Here is a 21,876-nt window from a genome sequence, read left to right on the forward strand (position 1 = left end):
GGTTTTGGTTTTAAGCGGGTTTCCCCTGCTTAAAACAATCTAATTACATATTTCACTTGCAAGCCAACATTGTCCCACATAATTTTGCACAGTCAGTTTAAGTCCACATACAGCTAACTGCTGTAAAAACAGAGAGCCTAGAAACATAAACAAGTTTGACTGCAATGGCTGCTTTCAAGCACATGCAAGCATTTGCTACGTAGGTGGCCTGCAAAGGAGGACTCCGGACTTGGTGGATTGCTTTCGCACTCACTACGGCGGTGCTGTTTTTTCAGAGGGAACCTGGGACAACCTGGGCGTTCATTCACCAGCTCCAGCACCTCCGAGAGACTGCCATCGGCCTGTCCAGCAGCACCCGTGACCTGCATCACCCCGCTCAGCACGAGCTGCCCCGCTGCAGGCACCGCCGCCTCCTCCCAGCGGTTCGCTCACCGCTCCCCTCGAGCCTTCGTAAGCACATTTCGCACCTACGCTTCTGCGGGTCTGGGCCTTCGGGTGCAAAACGCTGCGAGGCAGGAAAACCCGACACCTTCGTCATCGCGTGCCACCCAACGCAAACGTCCCCAGTCATTTGGGTTGGGGTGCTAATGGCATACAAAATACAATAAATAATAAACAAGAGGGAAAAACATTCGACTTCTATGTCTGCTCTCAACAAGATAAAGAAATCCTATTTCCGCAACCCGGAGAAGTTCCAAATCCCTTACTTTGAACAGGAGCGCATACAAAACAATTTTCAGATGGTCTTTCTTGTCCCATTCAACCATTTCTTTACTTCTGCAGTTTACGCTCCCCAGCAACACTGGCGAATTGCTCAACCGCTTGCTAAAATGAGTTGTCAGTATTAAATTCCACCATATTAAAAGTTCCCTCACTGGAAAAGAGGTCAGATGTTTAATTCATTCTCCTCTGGAGAAGGTTAAAAACACAGATTACTGAATGAGAAATTCTGATTTACGCTACCATGCTCCATCCGAGTAACCTCCTGCTAATCTCGGCCTAAGTGCTAGATTTCAAGGCACAAAACTGAGCAAGCCAACATCCTTGTGGAAAGCTCATTTACCCTTTCCGTGGCTGAGAAGCTGAGACTCTGCTTTTGGACAAAGGTCCAAGTAAGAGACCTGAGGGAGACAGGAACATGGCAGAGCATCAATAGCTATTGCAGTTCCAGCTTAAATCCGTCCAGGTTAACCAAAGGGGAGTCTGTCCCACACACAAACGCATGTCCCTTCGCACCCAACGCGTATTTACAACGTCACTATCACTCGAAGACGCAAACCCCAAACAGGTTTTTGAGGTCGGGCAGATCTGAAGCCACCACCCGAGACCCCGTCCGTCCCTGCTTGCCTGGGTCCTACCCGCGTGCACGGGGGTTGCACATGGAGAAGTCAACACAGCAACACACACCTGGCGAACAACACCGCTGCCTCCGCAGAGCCACGCACCGCACGCAAGGTGCGAGTTTCAGAGCAGCGTGCAGCGCAAAAAAATTCCCATGCATTTAAGCATGCAATTAAAGCGGCTCGCACGTAATAGACATCTGTTTTAAGACTGATGGGAGAAATTACAGGGAATGCTCTTACACAAAGCAAAATATTTACCTACCTGTTTATGCATTTCTATATTCAGCCCATAGGACATCTCGTAATACTATGAGAGAAGAAAATGACTCTGTTAGACCTTGCAATTGTGAAAACCATTCCCAAATTCGCTTTGACTCTAACATCATCTGTACAAAGAAACAGAGACCTAAAAAGGTTTACTAGCTAGAAGAGCTCCTGGAATTTGAGACTGCATTTCACAGTAAACTGTTTTTTCTTTTTTTTTTTTCTTTATCTACATTGCTTCTTGACAAATCTACAAAAGATGGCCATAAACCAAGCAACAAAACCCAACCCAGACAACAACAAAAAAATTCACAAGAAGTAATCACAACCAGAGTTAAAGATTAGAAGCAGGGAAAAAAAAAAAAGAAAAAAAAAAAGAAAATGCTCAAGATTTTATTCTCTAGCACACATAAAAGATGCCAAAAAACGCTGAAGTGCTTGAAGCCAGACACACATATAAATCAGCAACAACTAACAGACCGGTTATTCAGTATTTTAAATTAAAAACACAAAAATGCTACAATTAAATTGCAAGGATGCGAAAAATGAAGGAGCACGTAAATTCAGAGCCAAAGCAGACACACCACCCTACATATCCCCTGATGTGCCTGAGCATCAGGGAACTCAGGTCAGCGTGTGATGTTGGTACCAAACAATCTCCGAGACTTAAGCAAATCAGGCATGAAAAAGACAAATGCAAGCCTTAACATACGTTTGTTCTCTTGGTTAAGAATTTTTCCAGGTTATTTGCTCTATTTTTTTTTTTTTGTGAATACTTGTGTGTTATTTGTCACATACAAATGGAAAACAGTTAATCCTCTGTAGATGCACAAGGGAGAGGATGGCAAGAGCTCCTCTGGAGTTATCACGATCCATCATGCAATTATGTATTTAGGGATGTCTTCCTATGCACGTTATTTAACCAGGCAGACCACAACCATCGAGGAAATCCCTTTCACAGCTCAGATCCCTGCCGTTCCGAATTCAGTAAAACAATGAACCAGCAGCCCAGAAGCAACAGTTCTTCTAAGGACAGGGGCTTCAGGTTTATAGACACACATGTGCGATTTGGGCTTACTGCCGTCACAGGAAAAAAAAAAAATGTGACCCCAAACGGCTTTACAGAGGCACGGTAGCTGGGAGAAGTCGGTGTAAGTGAAAAAAACATCGTCCCCAGGAATATTGCTGAAGTTGCACACGCCTTAAAAGGGCTGACAAGTATCCTCCTACCAGTTTGAAGAAATATCCCCAGTTGCTTAAAACATCGCAGAGCGGATTTCACGTAGAAACTAACCGCTACAAGCAAGTTACAAACCCCTGAAACCAAGGGTGGATAATGGCAGCACGGATGCAACCTCCACAGCAGCAGCACCAAGTATAATCTTTCTGTTCGCCTCCAGCAATCCGAACGTATTTCAGTCTCGGCACACCAAGCTAATAGACATTTTGAATTTGTTATGCAGCTTGCTTACCATGACATAATGTCGCTGCATCTCTGTCTTCTCACTGGCCAGTTTCTCACATTCTAGCTTTAAACTGTTCGAGACATTAAGAAAAAAAAAAAAAAGAAAGCATGGGTACTTCGTAACGCAAAACTGACATTCTTCTGAGCACAGGGTACTCCCCTTTTTGAGCATTTCCCCAAGACACAAACAGAAACGTACGTTCCAGCACCTGCCTGGGAGTTCAGGGTGGGGTTTATACTTTTCATCTTTTGAGAGAGATTGTGCAACATCCTCACCTCCTAAGCGAACTGCATACAGTACGCAGGAGAGCATTTTTCACTGACAAAAAAAAATAAAACAACACACTGCCTCACAGAAGACAGGCACACATGTTCTCACCTATAACACTTAAGCCTGAGAAGCCACTCAGAAATCCATGCTTTGGTATTCCTAGCTTTTATTTAAACGTGCTTAGGAAACACCTCTTGCTTTCACTCAGCCCACAGAGGAATCAAATGTGTATCACTGCTTCAAGAAGCAAAAAGTTGCTGGGATTTTTTTGTTTGTTGTTTCTTTTTTTTTGGGGGGGGGACTGTTAGCGATGACAGGAAAAATACTGCAGGTAATTTAGGGAATACTGCGGTAAACACGAACACGTCCGTCGCTTTTTTTTTTTTTTTCTTTTTTCTTTTTTTTTTTTCGGTTTGTTTGCTTTCAGAGGCGCGCTAAGCAGTCCTGCCAGAAGTCACTTGTCACTTGGAGCACACGCCGCTCCTCCGGCTCAGGATAATGAAATAGCTCGCCGCCTCGCTCTCAGGTTATCAGCACTTGACATGTCAATGAAAGGCGCGAGGGGGCCGAGCCAAGACGAGGTGCGTGTCCTGAGCGGCATTTCCAAGAAAAAGCGGGGGATGCGCCCAGCCGGACGCCCTTTCTTCCTACATCCCCCACCCCACCCCCCAAAAAAAAAAAAGAAAAAAAAAAAGGGGGGGGGGGAAACAAGGGGAAAAAAATAAAATACCCCCGACAGCCCCCCGCCCGTGGGCTCGCACGGCTGAGCACCGTCCCCGCCGCCCGCCCCGCCTCCGGGTGCGGTGCCGGGGGGGCTCCGGTGCGGGGTGTCCCCGCGGGGTCCCGGTGGGTTCCGCGGGACGCCGTTACCTGTGGTACTGCGCCTGCAAAAACTGAAACTCCTCCTTGATCCGATCGCAGGACTCGGAGATGGTGAATTTAAAGGGCTGCGCTGGCTGGTGCGGAGCCTGCAAGCGGCGGGGGGGGGGGAGAGAGAGAGAGAGAGAGAGAGAGCGGGTCGTGCCGGCGCCCCGAGCCGCGGCCCCCCGCGCCCCCGCCCGCCGCCCGCGGGGGCTCCCCGCGCTCCCGCCCCGACGGGCCGCCGCGGGGGGAGGCGGCGTCGGCAGCCGGGAGCCGCCGGGAGCCGCCGGGACCCCCCGGCACGGCGCCGGGACGCGGGGCGGGCGCCGGGGCCGCCGCGCTCCGGCCGGGGGCAACTCGGCGGCGCCATCCCGGGTCCGGGCCCGGGGCGGCGGCGGCGGCGTTGGACAACAATAAGAAAATGGCTCCAAGTCCGCGCTGCCCGCGCCGGAGCGCTGCCCGCCGCCACTCACCGGGTGCCGGGTCTGCGGGTACATCTTGCTCAGGTCGCGGATCATCCACGCCGCTTCGGGGGGCGCTGGCGGCCGGGATCAGGGCTGCGGGCGAGGCGGCGACGGCGGCGACGACGGCGGCGGCGGCGGCAGCGGAGGGCAGGGGCGCCCCGGCCCCGCCGCCCCGGTGCCGGCGGGGCACCCCCGGCGGCAGCGAGGCGCGGCGGAGGCGGCGGCGGCGGCGGCGTCCCCGGGGCGCGGGGGCCGCTGCCACATCCCCCGGGGGCCCCCGGGCGGCGCCGACCGGGTCTGCCGAGCCGAGCCGAGCGCTCCGGCGGGCGGCGAGCCCCGTGCGAGGCGGCGGCGGCGGCGGAGGAGGAGGAGAAGGAGGAGGAGGGCGGGGAGAGCCCCTCCGGCGGTGCGCGCCCCGCGGAGGTCCCCGCTCGCAGTTTCCTCCCCTCCTGCAAACTTTTGGGGGAGCGGAGCGGAGCGGAGCGGGGTGCGGGTCCTCCTGCTACCGCCCCGGCCGCATCCCCCGCTCCGGGCGCTGCTGCGTGGCCGGTGTCTGCTGTTGTTGTTGGTTGTGGTTAGAAAAAAAAAATAAAAAATTTAAAAAATTTAAAAAAAAAAATAAAAAAAAGAGTGAGAAGGACGAAGAAGAAACCACGGTCCGGGCTGCTTTATTTACGTATTTCTCTCTTTTTTGTTTGTTTTGGTTGTTTCCCCCTTCCTCGCCGGGCGGAACTCCGGGAAGTGCCGGCGGCGCCGCGCGGAGCGGAGCGGAGGGGTCGTGCCCGGCCCGGCCCGGCCCAGCCCTGCCCGGCCCAGCCCGGCCGCCACCGCCGCTCCGCGCCGCTCCCCCAGCACGCTGTGGCGAGGTGACTCCTTTGACCAAATTTAGCAGCGGCTCGTCATTAACATTCTGATACATATTCACAGCGCACGGGAGGCCGCCGCGCGCGGGGCACCCTGGGAGATGTAGTCCTCGCGGCCAGAGGCACCGCCGACCCGCGCGGGCAGCAGAGCGCGCGGGACTTCTTCTCCCGGCGGGCACCGCGGCGTCGCCGGCCCCCCTCGCTCGCCCCCTCCTCCGCCCCGCCCACGAAGGGCGTCGCCGCCGACCAATCAGCGCCGCCCGCGCATTAATCGCCGTTCTGTATTAATGCCCATCATTTCGCCGCTGACAAATGGGCGTGCGGGACCGAGGAAGGAGGGAGGGGGGGGCGGCCCCGCGCCCGGCCCCCACGTGGGGACGTGACGCCTCGAGGTCCCGCAGCCAATCAGGCGGCCGCCCGGGCCTCTCGGCTGCTGTTTCCCCGCCGCCCGAGGCGGGGCTTTGAGATCGCCGGCGTGCCATAGCGCCGGCGTTGGAACAGGGGAAACATTTGTTCACCTGTCAATCAAAGTAACGTGGGGCGCTGCCGGCCGCCGCCGCCGCCGATCCCGCCGCAGCCAGAGCGCGGGGCGGGAGCTGGGCGGGGGGGGGGGACACGGCGGCCTCCTCCTCCTCCGGATCGCCCCCGCCGGGGGGGGGCCGCGCTAATTGGGGGCAGCGTCGCCTGAGAGAGGCCAGCGCGGCCCCGCGGCGTCGCCTCGCAACCCCCTGGTTCTCCCCCCCCCATAGGATGGGGGCGTCCAACGGCCGCGCAACGGCCGGGTAACGGTCGGGTAACGGCCGGGTAACGGCCGGGTAACGGCCGCGTAACGGCCGGCGCCTGAGGGCGCGGCAGCCCCCCTGAAGGCCGCCCGTGGTCCCGCCGCGGTTAAACCTCCCCGCGCTATCCTTTTTAATTTCTTTTCCCGGAGTCGCTGTGCCCTGCGGTACGGCTCCGGCAGCCCGGGGGTGCGCGGCGTGTGCGGTGCGAGTGTGACATAATTTAAGTTTTTGTTTCGTTTCGTTTTTTCCCCGCTGGCAGTGCTTAAGGGACGAAATCTTTCCTCTCGGAAGCGGCGCCCGTGAGAGGATGCTGTTCGCAGCTACTCGCAGGAGTAAGGCTGAAGGATTTGACGTTTGGACCTTGTATCCTAAAGGCACGCTGGCGTTCCGCAGGGCGCTTTCTGCCCCTGTCAAAGGAGAGAAGGGCCGCTGGATCCCAAGGGACGGGTGTTTTTGGAGGTGCGGTGAGCCCATCTGGAAATTAACTATCAGCAGCAACAGATAGCTAACTACGCGTAGGTCTCACAAGCAGTTGGGCTGCGGCTGCGGTGGCTTCCGTGGTCTGCAGGCTGGAGGGAACACACCCGGGGAAGCGTGTCCCCGGGCTGGCCTGTCGCGTGCCTGCGCTGCCGCCTCTAGCAGCCCTAATTTCTCAGAAAGCAACCCCGCGCCGATCGGTGCTGTGTCCTAGAAAGACCCCATGGCAACTTTCCTGCCAAGCCCCATTGCAGGCAATACCATGCACCGGTGCACATGCGAGCGATAGGCTCAGGCTGCTTTTTTTTTTTTTTTTTTTTGTCTGCGCCTGTCAGGCTTAGATTTGCCTCCGAGCAGTTTGTACTCCAGATGATCTGCCGTTTAAACCTGCATGCAAAACAGATGTGGTTTAGTCACGTCGTTTTGGATGCCTGTACTCAAAATCCATAGTCTCAAAACTTTCACTCGGCAATTAGTGCCCTGATAATGGTAGCTAAATTGCACATATTTAAATTTTTAGTAGTAAAATATCTTTACCACCCCCTTCTCTCTGGCTAAGGCTTGTCATTGCTGAGCGGCTTGAGGCCTTGATGGGACGTCTCACCGACGTTGTGCCTTCCTTGACTGCCCTCCAAGGGCTGGTCCAGTGGTCAGGACCTCAGGATGCTGGTGCTGCTGGTGATGGCACCATCTGTCCACGTGAAGAAGGTGGTGATGGCATCCATCTTCCACTGCCGTCTAGAGTTTAGGAGGTGCAGGGCAGAAATTTATCACCTTTCTGTTTTGAAGGGGGTTTGTAACCAGAGTCTGCTTGCAATCTGGCATGTACTGTCACCTAGAGTGTTTTGTGGTTCTAAATCCTTCTGAAGCCATTTTTGCCTAATATAAAATCCAGGTCACTGGGAAATTAACCAAAATGTGTCTTTCTCACCTTTTGTTTTTCCATGACCAAAAATGCCTTCAGGGTTGGCTTCATTAGTCATTGTAGTACCCAGGCTTTGTCATGCTTGCAGATTTCGGTTCTGCTGGTATTTTCACATTTACAGGGTTCATAATCAGTGCTCCAGTGGAGTTTAGGCCTCTAAATACCGTTCGAAGATATGGAGACAAAGCACCTGACTAATTATGAAAAGACCACTTTGCTTGTGTCTGAACCTTCCAGCACCAAAAATGCTTTTAAAGGATTGGTCACGAGCATCCTGCACGAAGCAGTGGAGCACTTTCAGCTCCTCTGAAATGGAGGATGTTCACCACATGCCAGGATCACGTCTCGACATTCAGAGGTATGGCTGCAAAGCCTGCAAATGCCTTAGTGTAGTGCCTGTCACCCAGGTGCTTGAAAGCTTTGTGAGAACAGAACGGTTACAGGACTCTGCGGAGTTGTGAGTGTTTCTGGAAATATGATGGGCGGGTTCAGACCATAATTTTAGGATCCTCAGTGCAGAGAAGAACTAATCCAGTTATAAAATAAACACTCTGTCTGAAGATACCGAATTCTGAAATAACAGGAGGATTTTGTGTTCTCTGTAGCCCTGCCTTCGTGAGGTACAGAGTTCCGGAGGGAAAGGTCTTCAGCACACTAGCAGACAAACGTACAGAGCTCTGCCATCAAAGCCGTCCCTCTTCTTTTGGAGAGCACTTTGGCAGTGACGTTATCTATGCCTCAGCACTGCTCATTCTCTCTTGTCTTCAGTGAATTTATGCAGCTAGGGGTAGGACAGAGCTAGATTTGCTGAGCTTTACCAAAATGACTGTGTGTACGTGCTTAACTCTTTAACAAATGAATCAATGTGCACTTTTGCCCAGTTTTGCAACATTCTTGCAAGATCCATGAAACTCAGAAGTTTAAGAGAAAGTGCACTGTAACTTGCCACTTTTAAATGATGTGAATTAAGATCAGGATGTCAATGTCATTCTATTTTCCTGTCTTTTGTCACTTCTGACACAGCCTTGATGGATCTTTAAATATAGGTTGTTTTGTATTTAAAGTTCCTTGTTTTTTCCTTCTTTTATGAAAAATCTTTTATGGTAGGTTATATAACCTGTACTATTATTTAGCAAGTAGAGAAGGTAGCTTTTAAATGTTTTACACATCTTGCTAAAGATTTCTCATAACTGAATCAACTGCAAGAAATATTTAGGCAGTTTTACAGGCACAGTAAGTGTGTTGAGTTTGGGCTGGTGAAAAAAAAAAAAAGCCTTGTGAAATATCGCAGAGAGGCTAAGGGCTGCAAAGTGTCTCGTCCATTCTTTTTCTTCTATGAAGTGGTTATTTCGGTCCTATTGATTCAGAGCTAGTCTGCTTTTACTTACATTTAAAATCTTAGGTCTAAAATGAACAGAACAATGTGTGCCTATATATGTATATTAGAGGATAGGTTAAAAAAAAAAAAAAAGGAAATTTTAATTTCCAGTTAAGATTGTCTAACCCACTCGCAGACTCTGGTGATCTTTTTATAGCTGAGCCATAACCTTAATACAGAGACTTATCAGTGCCAGAGGACCTTTAATAACAGGTCCAATCCTGAGGCCATTTGGTATGTAACCCCCCAGATTTCCTGTCTGCAATGACTGTAGCTGAAGAGCAACAGGGCTGTGCCTATTGCTGCAACTTATTACACTTTAATTTGAGACCAAGCTACCAGGTCACCATACTTGGTCAGCTGTGTACTCACAAACACACATGCGCGCGCACACATGTTCGCAAAAATAAAGGTGTGAAGCTCTTTGACAAATCAATGAATTCAAAATGCCTTATACTAAGTCCTAAATTAGTAGACATATTTAAATACACCATGTAACAAGCCTTCAAAAAGATAAACTCAAGGAGGTTTTCAGTTGAATTGGCACTAAGTTCTCTATGCTTTAAACTTTTAATTAGGGTGTTAAGCCAGGTTTTACTGGTAGAAGAATGTGACAACATGACACCCATTTTGTGTACTTGTGTTTTACAAGTGCTATCAAGTGACCTTGTCTCAGTACGTCTTTAAAACAATCACAGTGTACAACTTCCTGAATTAGTTGTTAGTGACTGTAGGGGTATGTTGTTAATAAGCACTTTAGGAGAACTTATGATACTGTGTTTAATATGATGATTTATGTGTCAGTTTATATATATCCCTCTCAGAAAAACAAGAAATCTGTGCAAAGGAGTTTTTGTGTTCCAAACTGCTTCTTAATGAAGTCTGTACATTCTTCTTAAACACTGCCAAAGTCCCATTTTCTTTAATTTTTATAGGCATTGGTGTTTTGGATTCATGGTCTTGTTTTGCTTATTTCTGCAGGCCTGCCTGATTTATTTCATGCAAACTTCTTGCAACGACACAATTCTACTTACAATAAATTCACTTGGGATGTGGCAGGAAAACCTCTATTAAACTCCACAGAAGTTTTATCTGCAGGAAGGGTAGCATTTTAGGGCCTGTCATATACTAGAGGTTGGATTTGCAAACTTGGACAGTGCAGAATGGCTTAGGCAGATATTTGAAATTAAAGTAATTTTTCGTAGACAAATGCTCCCTTTCTCATTGAAATACAAGAACTAGCAGTAAGGATTTTTTATTATTTTTTTTTTCCCTGTGGCAAAACCATTGCAAATTATTTGGGAAGAAAACTCAACTTCCTCATAGAAGTCTTGCAAAATTCTATGCATCACTAAATTGCATATGCACCTTGTTATTAGGTTCTAGATATGAGTGCTTTCTGTAAGGCAAGGAGTTAGTCTTAAGGCCTGTCTACAATATTTGTTATATGGCCTTAGCCATGAGGCTCTTTAACCCCCATTTTGTATCAACATTCATCTAGTTTATAATAAACACGGACCAATTATGATATGACATGATCTGCAAAGCTGGACCTCAATAAAGTATTTTCACACAAGTATACTTTATAGTCACATCTTAGCTAAATGAAAATTACAACCCTGATGAGAATACAACAATATTTCTTAGTGCATTTTATTCACAGGACACACGTTAATCTCAGTAAAAGTCATCAGTTCATTTGCAGGCTTGGATCCAAATCTTTCTTAGCTTTCAAAAAATTAATTGTCTTATTTTCGCAAGACAATGTGTGGGCTTGGCTAAGTGCTGAAAGGCAGAGTTAGGATGAGGAGGAAGTCACCCACTCACATGACAGACCTCACATGCAGTCACCCCCAGCACAGGAAGAATGAGGCCATCCATCCCAGAAGTCGTGACTGTCTGAAAACATGTGGCTTGCCATCTTCCCTATCCAGGTTTCAGTGCTTACTGCAATATTAGGAGTCTGCTAACAGTGTTAGATAGGGAGAACAGATTTAGCATGCCTTCTTGCTATCCAAGATGCACTCCAGGCCCCTAAAGGTAAAGAGAGTTCCCCAAGCCTTTGCAATACCATTAATGAAAGTCACTATTTAGCCTCTGGCCCATATTAATTAATGAATAAATCTAATTCTTTGAGTTAAATCTTTGACTCAAGGCTTCTTAGGTTCAATGAATACTATTCCACATTTTTCGAAACTTTAGCTTTTTAAAAGTACATACTAAGTTGAAAGGGGATGTTTTTCACATTAAATTGTTAAAAAGTAAAACATTGCTGTCTGGAAATTAACATTGTGGAATGATATGTATTAGAACCACATATCTTGTCGTGCAAGGAAGCTATGTAAACCAATTGAATTTTACAAGTTCAAGTCACATTAAATAGCATAAGGAAAGCTGTACTAAAAGGCAAGAGGTCAAAATAAAGAAAAAAATAGTTTAATGTAATATTCCTTTAGAGTATTGTATGGAATATAAGAATACTTAATATTCTTTATAGTGACTATATTAACGTTACTTTGGCAAAAGTGAGTAAACTAAGCAGCTCAAAAATATATGAGACAATAAAAATAAAATAAATATTTTCAGAATGCAAGTAAGATTTTGAAGATCTCTTTTTCCACATCATATACTGCAAATTTCCCGGTTGCTCTGAAAGGGAGAAGACACCATTGCTCTTTTAATTTGCAGTCATACATTGCTGTTGACTTGCATGCTGTTATTGTCCTGCAGACTCAGCAAGCACTGGGAATCAGAAATTTAGATACTGTGTATTGTGAAACAGTTTTATTGTCTTTGCACCTTCCTCAGGAGAAACATTCATGACTAAGACATACGCACCTCTTTTAGTAGCTAGATTTACTAGTAGATTAATGCGTTTAGCAGAGACTGATTCAAAAAAATAGCTTCTGTATATGTGTTTATTCTTCCAAAACAACAGAAAACTCTATTCGATGGCAGTGTATTTTCATCCAATGAAGAACCAGGGTTGTACTCTAAATACACCTTTAATTCCTGCGGAATAAGAAGAATAATTCCTCTCCAGTTAAGTCTCTCCTTGAGAACTGAGTGTAAACAATGCAATTCTCTTCACTGGGTGCTGTGGGTGGACCTTTACAATCCACAGTTAAAGAAAGTAAATGGGAAATGATTGTTATTTGAAGGACTGTTCTTATCTCTGTAACTGGGTATAATGTAGTCATCCTCACTCCAGGTACTCCAGGTATCAGCAGTTCTTTAACCTACACCTGTTTGAAAGGTAAACAGTGAAGTTTTCCTCCTGATAACTAATCCTTTTTGATGAGGCAATCTCACGAAGGCTCTGAAAAGTTTACTTAAGTAAACAATGAATGGGGATTTGCTCCCTGATTGCTCATAGCTCAAGTGAAGTGACTCCATCGGGTTTAATGACACTGCTTTGGATGAATATTGGTGAAAAAGAGAGAAGGAACAAAACCAAGAGGGTCAAACTATTTGGGAAATAAACTTGAGAAACAGTGAAATTGCTTTTTTCCTAAATGACCTCCAAGATACACTGGGTTGAACTGGATGGGAGGTGGCTGAAAACAAAACAAAGAGTAATCTACTAAACAAACTTTTTTTTTTTTTTTCCCTTAACAATTGAAACAGTGCCTGCCATAGCAGAGTCCCTATCAGAAAAAGAAAAAGGAGGGGTAGAGTAAACCTGAATACAGTCAATGAAACTGTACCTCCTTTAACAACAGTCTTCCTGCAATCAAAACCATGCTAGCATGTGGCCTGTTCAAATAAAAATTACTGGACCAGAACCAAACAAGAAATAGTAACTGATAATATGTTTTTTTCGGAACCTACCCATCCATCAAATGTGTCACTCCTCCATAATACTTTATTGCCCCTTCTGAAGAAAGACCTTTAAAATTCATTGTATGCACTTAAAAACAAAGTGTCGTTGTCCTGGTTGATAATGATTCTCTTTTAGTTTGGGTTTGTTTTGTTATTTAATTACATTCTCTTCTATCTTGCATTTTTGTACAGACAGTTGCTGGAAATTTCTGCTGCTCTTAAACAAAGAATCTTTTGTGCTGTATCAGCTTGCATTTTCCCTGGATTGTGTTGTGCGGGTGTCTTTTCACTGACTTCAGCATTGGAGTATTGTAGTCATAGCTTCACTAAGTAGACTGTAACAAACAGATTCATTGGTCCTTTCTCTGTGCTGCATCTTATTAACTGATCTGTGGGAAATGCTCTTTACATTGTTAAGGTATATGCACTATTACAAACAATAAATTAACCTTAACTGGAGGAAGCTTTGAGACTCCGAAGACAGTAACCCAGCAGAAAACAGTTTATAAAAGCTTTCTACCTACCAAATATCAGAGATATTTTTGTTAAAAGACACTGTACCTATTTTCTACACCAACCTATTACTACTACGTTTACCAAACATATTATGAATAAAGCTGTATATTTTTTAATACAAGAACGCAAGATAAATACTAGATTCGTTCAACTGAATTCAAACATTTCTCCCTTCCCCTCCTCACCCCCACCCCCACCCCCCTCCCCTCCGAATTAAAGAACACCAATGAGCCCAGTTTTAAGAATAATATTATTCTGAATTAGAGGTCAGTGTTCACACATCCATTGTACCAGTTTTATAGGGGCTGCTAATGATAACCCTCAAATTACAGACCACAGTGGTAAGAGGTCAAATGCCATGTTACTAATTAATTCATAAAGGAGTGCTTTGGATTCTAATGTTTAGACTGCTTTTTTAATATTATAAAAATGTTAGAGCTTGCAACATGTGTACTGAGAAAAATGTCAGTACTCATGATAACATAGGACTAGCAGCGCCTTGAGCAGGCAGAGATCAGGAAGGACATGCAGTTCTGGTAATGGAGAAAAAATAGGGGCATACTTGAAACAAGAGATATCCTCCCCACCCTCCTCAAACAAGATGTCCTTGTTCTCTGGATCCGGGAGGGAGGAGTTTGTGCTCACACACTGTCTCTAACCCGTTCTCTAACCTTTATGGAATTCCCTAGCTGTAAATTTGCACCAAGTATGTTTTTAAATGAATCAGAAGTACACCACCTACTTCTCTCCCTTGAAAGTAAAGACCCAGAAATAATAGAAATGAATTTTACATCTGTTCTACCTAGAACTGATTAGCTAAAATGCAATAACATCAGCCCAAAGTCTGATTTGTCGAACAGAGTGTCTAGATCTTTGAGTCAGATATCACATCAAAGTAGGGAGCAAATAAATGCATGCTAGAAGTGTGTTATCCACTCCACCACTCACTGCTTGGCTTTAGACAATTTAGTTTCAGTTTTGCTATAAGGAAGAGTGATAAGACTTGCTGTAATTAATATTTGTACAGGGCTGTGGAATCTGTAAATTATTTATTATATTTCAGTAAGAAGCTCCAAGGTTATACATGTAAATCCAGGAACTCCTGCAAAGACATATAATTCATGTGCCCCTTGGCTTTTACAGAATTGCTGAGGTTTTCTCAACATCATCACCAGTTCTAGTTTCAAACTAACTACAGATTTGGCAGTATCTGAGAAGCAGGCCCACAAAGCCCTGGTCTAATAGTTGTAACTGAGTCAGTAAAATACTTTAAGCATTTGCTTAACTTCAAGCTCATGAGTTGTGCTATCTACTCAGTGGAGCTAGTCACTAGGTTAAAATTAAGCTTATACCTAAACGACTTGCTGGACTTGTACAAGACTTTTAGGCTTATGATTTAGTTATCTTTCTTAAACTTGCTGGATCTTCTCCTGATCTAAGAATTTATGGAGAAGCTGAAAGTGGTGGTAGACTTAGATTTCAATTTGGGGCAAAAGATCTCACAACATTCACATGTACTTTACTTATCTAAACACTGACTAATTTTTGTTTAGTTATCTAAGCATTCCAAATGCTCGCATGTGTGACTCATACTCTTGTGTTTCATATTCAGTCATTTTATATCTCCCAGTAATGCCAGGCTAAATCCTATAGTGCTATAAACCATTGTGCCTCAGTCAACTGCAATAAGGCTGCTGTGATTTACGTGTCTGAAGATCTGGCTCCTGCTCTACACTACTTTGTACTGCCAATGTTAGCATTTGTAGTCCAGTACATAAGTAGCGGTTGTAGAAATATACATCGCATCTTCCTCTTAGAGAGTTGTCTTGACTAATTTTAAAGAGCTTATTGCAGACAGTAGTCACTACTGAACAGTGCACATTGCCTTGCAATGTCATTCTTGTAATCCGTATTTTAAAGCTGAAAAATAAGGCTTTTACTTTAAAGTAGGTGTTTGGGGCCTTACCTTCATAAAAACAAATCTCTGAACAGCTGTAAGATTCAAAGGTATAATTTAAAACGATATAAAGTAATATGTAGCAAGAAGTGTTGTTTGTTTGTTTGTTTGTTTGTTTAAACATAAAAACAATCCTCTGGTGTTTTACCCAGCCACCATTCTAAGTAGTGCTCTGAAATTTATTGTCTCAGGTCAGTATTCTAAAGATGTGTGATTCATTTGCGCTGTGGGTTGCTTTGTCTTCTATTTAGTAGGTAAAGGTGTAGAACAGTGAACATCCATGACATAGAAATATTTGTACTTAAAAGATGCCGTTCCTTTTAATTACCACATTAAAATATCTATTACTCAGTATGCTGTAGGCAATTTCTACTTCTTTCTGATTAGCTTATGGGAATACATTATTTACATTTCATATGACAATTTTGTTTTTAAGAAATGTGCAATATTGCAACAATGAATAAAAATTTGTTTCAGTCTTCTGGGATGACAGGTTTTATTATTATCCTAAACATAGAACTTCAGTTAAAAACAGAATAGATTTTTTTTTCCAATAGTAATCTCATTTGAATGTTTTGATTTATCAAGGCATTCCATGTTTACTTAAAAAACACATTTTCTGCTCCCTAGAGAAGTCCATAATGCACTCAGTAAAAACTAAGCATCAGGAAAAATATACTCAAATGACAGAGTAAAATTCAGGGAAAACTGTTCAGATTTGCTTTGGTACATATGCTTGTTGTTGAACATTGATGATATATATTTTATGTGTATGTTGCATAAACATGTATGTGTTATCCTTCTGTGGGGATCAGAATAATGTAAATTATTTTATTCAAAATACAGCATGTGTATTCTTTCATTCAGTTAAAATACTGCTGTGTATTAAAATATTAATACCTTACAGGTTTCAGTTGAAGAGTAGAAGTTGAGCTTTGGAGAACCACAATTCCTTTTACTAATGAAACTACCTGACAAGTTACAGGGGACTAAATTGAAATTAGGGTATTTTCTTAGTAGTTAATTTGGTAAAATCCAGATAGTTCATGTATGACTTAAGTTTCACCTGACTGGAATGGCATTGTTCCTTAATGAATAGCAAGCTACACAACAGCTTAGGACAGGAAGTTAAGAAATCTCTACCTATATGAAATTAGAGAGGGAATTTAGAGAGCAAAAATGCAATTATTAGTACTGGAACATGTCCAAGATCCTTAGGTTAACTTCTGTGTTCTTATTGGAAGCTATATATTAGACCACATTTCTTGTCCCTCTCTGCTGTTGTTTTTTTTTTTTATTAGAAAATTCTGAAGCAGTTTATTTCTGTTTTAGTTTAAACAAGGCTGGTCTCAGTGATCAGACATAAATGTTTTAAAATACTTAAGTATCCTTACTCTTAACAGATAAGCAACCTTAGCTTAACTGCTTAACTGTTAACAATTTAAAAAGTGGTGCCAGGTTGATAAAAGTAATGCTGAGAAATTTCCAGGCCTCAGGTAGACAGACTGAAATGCATAGATGTGGTCAAGCCTTAGGTAGTTCTATATTCGCTCTAAAAAGAAAGTGTGAAGTCATAGAATCATAGAATGATTTAGGTTGGAAGGGACCTTAAAGATCACCCAGTTCCAACTGGGCAGGTTCCATGGGCAGGTACATCTCCCACTAGATGAGGTTGCTCAAAGCCCCATCCAGCCTGGCACTTCCAGGGATGGGGCATCCACGGCTTCTCCAGGCAACCTGTTCCAGTGCCTTACCACCCTCTGAGTGAAGAACTTCTTCTTTACATCTAATCTAAATATCCCCTCTTTTAGTTTAAAATTGTTTCCCCTTGTCCTATCTGTATCTGCCTATGTAAAAAGTCGCTCTCCTCTCCTTAGCCTGTCTGGGTCTCATTGACCATACTAGCTATCGTGAACATCATCATGGCCGAAACAAATCTGTATTGTAGGGATAGAAACAGTCACCTTGCTAAGCAAGAACTAGAAATTTAAGGAAACATTATGCAAATATATCTCTGGGAGTACTTTTCAAAAGTGATGAACTGTGCTGAAAATACTTAAAAGTGGGGGTTGATAGGAAGTCAGGATCTGGGTCTCATGCTCCATTCCTGTAAGGCTCTCCACATCCTGTAGAGTAAGGAATGGATCCCACAGCTGTGATCTGTTAATGTGCCTCCGTGTTTTTAATGGAGTAACCCTTGATTCTCTATCTGAGGGGAAAAACTTAACAATTTGCATGTAATCTCTTAAGGAAGAAACTCAGTGGACACATGAAAAGGACCTAAATTTTACATTTAAGAAAAGATTTAAAAAAAAAAAAAGAAAGATACTCATTATTTTAAACACAATTAGATATTTTTTTTTGGCCCAGGTCACAATTTTTCACTGCTTAGCACTCAAAATATGTAAGATAGATGGTCAGCTCTATGATGTTATTCCTTTCCCCTAAGTAGAAGGCAGATGTGTTTTTGTGCTCACTGGCTATAATGAGTATCACTGGCATTAAGAATCCCTAAAACATTTTCTTTGTTAGTACAAACTGTTTTACGATATTTAACAGGATCAGGAAATGTTTGTACAATGTAACTGGTTGCTCTATGTTACTAGTTCAAACTCTACTTTTAGCACTTGTAGACGCTAGGAGATTTTACATCATTACAATAAATGGAAGTTCCTTTCATCTTGATGCACTATCATGTAGCCCAGCCATACAGCAAGAGCCCAAGCCTATCTATGTATCTAACCACTAATGAAATCTCAGAATACGTGTATGAATTATATTGCAGGCATTGTTCACTTGGCCAGGATAAGTTCCTTCCATTTAATCCAGTGTTCTGTATATGTATTTTTCCTGCACTTGTCACTAGAGTGCTGAGCGCTTCTGTGATAACTGAGAGTATTTCCCCTGAGTGCAATCAGGTTCCTACCATTGATATGCATATCCAAAAGGTCCTAAAGTTTTTAGCTTTTCTGTAGTTCACTTTTAATTGATACACATCCTTGCCATGAGAACACTCAAGATTTCTTATTTAGAGAACAGACAAAAATGAAGGACTGAAAACTAAAGAAAAACAGAAGCACAGATTTCTTTATACCTTATTTGAGTGAATGTGTGTGGTTCTTTGATCATATCAAAAGAAAACTGTTGATGACATGCTGAAAAAATAAAACAACATAACATATGGCTGAAAGCATATCAGCATAGTACTTCTGTTTTTACACCACTTTCTACTGAATTTTCCTGAACTACATTTGCTAATATTTTACAAAATGTATTGAACTGTTCTGATTTTTACTATTTGCCATTATGACAGCTTTGGAAAGAACTAATTCATTAAAGTAGTCCACTGTTGTCATATAATTTTTTTAACTTCTTTAACACTGAACTGCTTGCTCGGGTAACTGTGAAAAGTAATAATTACAAGCCAACATTTGTAAAATACAGCATATGAGTTTTTAATGAGGTATGTGTCCTATACCATATTTCTGCAAGTGTCTGACTACAAAAGCACAAGATAAATGCAGACACAGTGATATTCCTTTTTGTGCAATCTTTAGAAAACATTGTGTGATAAACCTCATATGAGTTTATGAGTGCTTTACTCTCTGACTCTGGAGGTACTAATTTCTATGGAAGCGAGTAAAAGTTGACTGCGCTCAGTCGCTATGATTAAGCACATCTTTACCTGTTCCAGTTGAAAGTCATAGCAGGAACCTCTAAACTGCGTGTATAGAAGTCTGATCTGTGACTCTTTTCAAGGCTATATTTTTTTTCATTTTCAGATTGTTTTCCCTAATCCAGAGACTTTATTAAATAACATGTGCAAGGTGAAGATCACAAATGTATTCTATTAAAAGGTACTTTTTAACATTTGTCATCACACTAGCGGAATTTCAAAGATGTAGCTTTCAGTAACAGGAATAAGTTTATTTGATCAGTTCATTTGGATTTACTGTTATCTTTAAATAAATTTTTATAGTATAAGGTTTTTATATACTTAAGATGAAGAGGTGGTCTGAATAACTTGATTATCTGTACTTAAATTATTGCTAGCAGTAATATTAATTGTCATGAATTAACTTCCAGCAAAAGTAGTCTTACGGATTTCAGTCTTGAACTTCAGAATCAGTTTGTTTATAACAAGTAAATCTGAGTTTATTTCCTCAGAAGATTTTATGACATGGACAAGTGGTGTTGTTACTATTTGCATAGCAGGGAACTAGCAGTAGCCAAATGGAATGACCTGCTTGTGGCAACACAGGGAGCTAATGGCATAGCCTGGAAAAGAAATAGAGCATCCCAAAGATCCATATCCTGCCTTGTGGACTCTGCTGCCTTTCATTGTTATAGTTTCTGTCTTTTTTTTTTTTTTTTTCCCTTGGGTTAAGTAGGAGTTGGGAGTTCTTGAAGAAACTGAGAGATTAAAAAAAAAAAAAAAAGAGAGAGAGAGTTTAAAATTTTGCAATGCTTATGTTTAAGGCTGTATGTGGAAGAAACACATCTATTTCTCTGCATTTTAAAAAGCCACTGTACAATGACAGCTTGTACCTTTGTGCAATGCAAGAAAACTAATAATTGAAAACCTCTGAAGGGCTCATGTCATGTTTTTAATGTATTCCTGTTCAGTGTTCTGAGTAGAAGTTTTGTTGTTGCTATGGGTAGGGGATAGATTGAACTGATTACATACTGTGTTATAAATAAGTGTATTTTGTTCCCTGAGAAATGATTCTTCCTTCAGTAATAGGAAAAATAAACAAGGGAAAAAAGGTACATTTAAGGTTGCTGTCAAGTCTAAGCTATGCCTAGACTTTCAGATTTCTGTTCTCAGCTACAATGTTCTAACTAAAATATATTTTCCTCTTAGATTAAATTCCAATTTCTGCATGGTTTAAGAAGTGACTTCTCCTAGTTAACAGTTACCTGCAGCTATAAAATTACTGCATAAGCCCTTTGTCTGCTTGAATTGCAATGGAGGGTGAAAAAAATGTGTCTTTAATCTGTGTTTGCACTCCTGTGATTTTGGGACTGGCAGAAGCCAGATTGGTTTGGGCATAAATTAGAGCCATCTAAAACTGCTCTGTCATTGCTGACTACCTGGGATCACTCATGACTGAAGACCAGTTATAGTGGGCCATGCTCTGTATAGATGCTCTAACAAATGGAGAATTCTCTACAAACCAGCTAGGTTAGTTTTCCAGATGCTTTGTACTGCTTGGAGAGACAAAAACTGTCACACGCCAGGTGTGACAACAGCTTTTGCAGCAATGCATGGTTCTGCTTTGAATGAGCTTGCTTGGGCACAAATAGTATTGCAGTGGCCTTCTGCATTTCAAAGTAAGGTGCAAACCATAGGCAAATGGGTCTGGTTAATGGCTTTAACTTGTTGAAATTCACATTGCTGCAGCTACACTGATGTCAAGATCAAGAGTTAATTTAAATCTATCTTAACCACATTGACACAAATTGCAGTGGCACCTTGTACTGTGATGCAGGGTCAGCACTAATCATGCAATATCCACTGTCCCTTCCTTCCTTTCTTTCTTGCTTGCTTTCTTGCTTTCTCGCTTTCTCTCTCTCTTTCTCCTTCCTTCCTTCCTTCCTTCCTTCCTTCCTTCCTTCCTTCCTTCCTTCCTTCCTTCCCCTCATTCTTTCTCCTTCTCCTTCTCCTTCTCCTTCTCCTTCTCCTTCTCCTTCTCCTTCTCCTTCTCCTTCTCCTTCTCCTTCTCCTTCTCCTTCTCCTTCTCCTTCTCCTTCTCCTTCTCCTTCTCCTTCTCCTTCTCCTTCTCCTTCTCCTTCTCCTTCTCCTTCTCCTTCTCCTTCTCCTTCTCCTTCTCCTTCTCCTTCTCCTTCTCCTTTCTCCTTTCTCTCTTCCTTCCTTCCTTAGTTCTTTCTTTTCACTAGACCACTCCTGTCACTTGAGTTGAAATGAGCAACTGATCTTGTCTATTATGCCAGTAAGAGATGCATCACTACTTGCATAGTAGCTGATAATGCCCATATCGATTCATGTGTCAAACTTACAGTTCAAATCTTAGCTATAGTCATCACTGATTAGCTGGGGATTTTCTTGGTTTCTTTTATCTTATTCAGAGTTTTTAGCCTTGCTTTCTGTGTAAACAGCATCTTCATGTTACCAGATAATGAGTAAGAGAAACTTGAATTTTTACAGCCCCATTCATTCAGAAATCTCAATGGACATTTAAAAGTGCACAGTGCTACAGGAAAAAAAATGGAGGGATATTATTCATCTTTAATTTCTCCACTGAAAAGTCACAATATAATAATTATTAGGCTACACAGAGCTGCACTAGACAGCTGTCCAGGAGAGAAAAGGAAGCAGAGAACAGCATCAGGCAAACCACATGAGGAAGTTTAGGTAGACCTCAATACCCAAACTGCAATTTAGCTGTAATGCTGACTTTCACAAACATCTCCTTGGAAAGTACAGTATTGTCATTGATGACCACAAATATATACACAAATACATT

General features: G+C 43.2%; 1 protein-coding gene and 1 long non-coding RNA gene across 3 annotated transcripts in view; one reads left to right on the forward strand and one right to left on the reverse strand.

Annotated features, from left to right (window-relative positions):
- LOC106045448 (TLE family member 4, transcriptional corepressor) overlaps positions 1–5,524 on the reverse strand; it is a 97,521-nt gene extending 91,997 nt beyond the window's left edge. For both annotated transcript variants that reach the window (XM_066987729.1, XM_066987728.1), the window contains exons 1-4: positions 4,678–5,524; positions 4,214–4,311; positions 3,080–3,143; positions 1,606–1,650 (exon numbers count right to left, since the gene is read on the reverse strand). In XM_066987729.1, the coding sequence (XP_066843830.1) occupies positions 1,606–1,650; positions 3,080–3,143; positions 4,214–4,311; positions 4,678–4,722 (252 nt within the window). In that variant the 5' untranslated portion in view covers positions 4,723–5,524. The remainder of the gene's footprint in view (positions 1–1,605; positions 1,651–3,079; positions 3,144–4,213; positions 4,312–4,677) is intronic.
- A 795-nt stretch (positions 5,525–6,319) lies between these two features.
- Positions 6,320–6,773, forward strand: LOC136788904 (uncharacterized). Its single transcript, XR_010827456.1, has 2 exons — positions 6,320–6,477; positions 6,573–6,773. It is a non-coding gene; the product is annotated as an uncharacterized lncRNA (long non-coding RNA).
- The last annotated feature ends 15,103 nt before the right edge of the window (positions 6,774–21,876 follow it).

This window comes from Anser cygnoides, chromosome Z, assembly GCF_040182565.1.
Source record: "Anser cygnoides isolate HZ-2024a breed goose chromosome Z, Taihu_goose_T2T_genome, whole genome shotgun sequence".
NCBI classification, from domain to species: domain Eukaryota; kingdom Metazoa; phylum Chordata; class Aves; order Anseriformes; family Anatidae; genus Anser; species Anser cygnoides.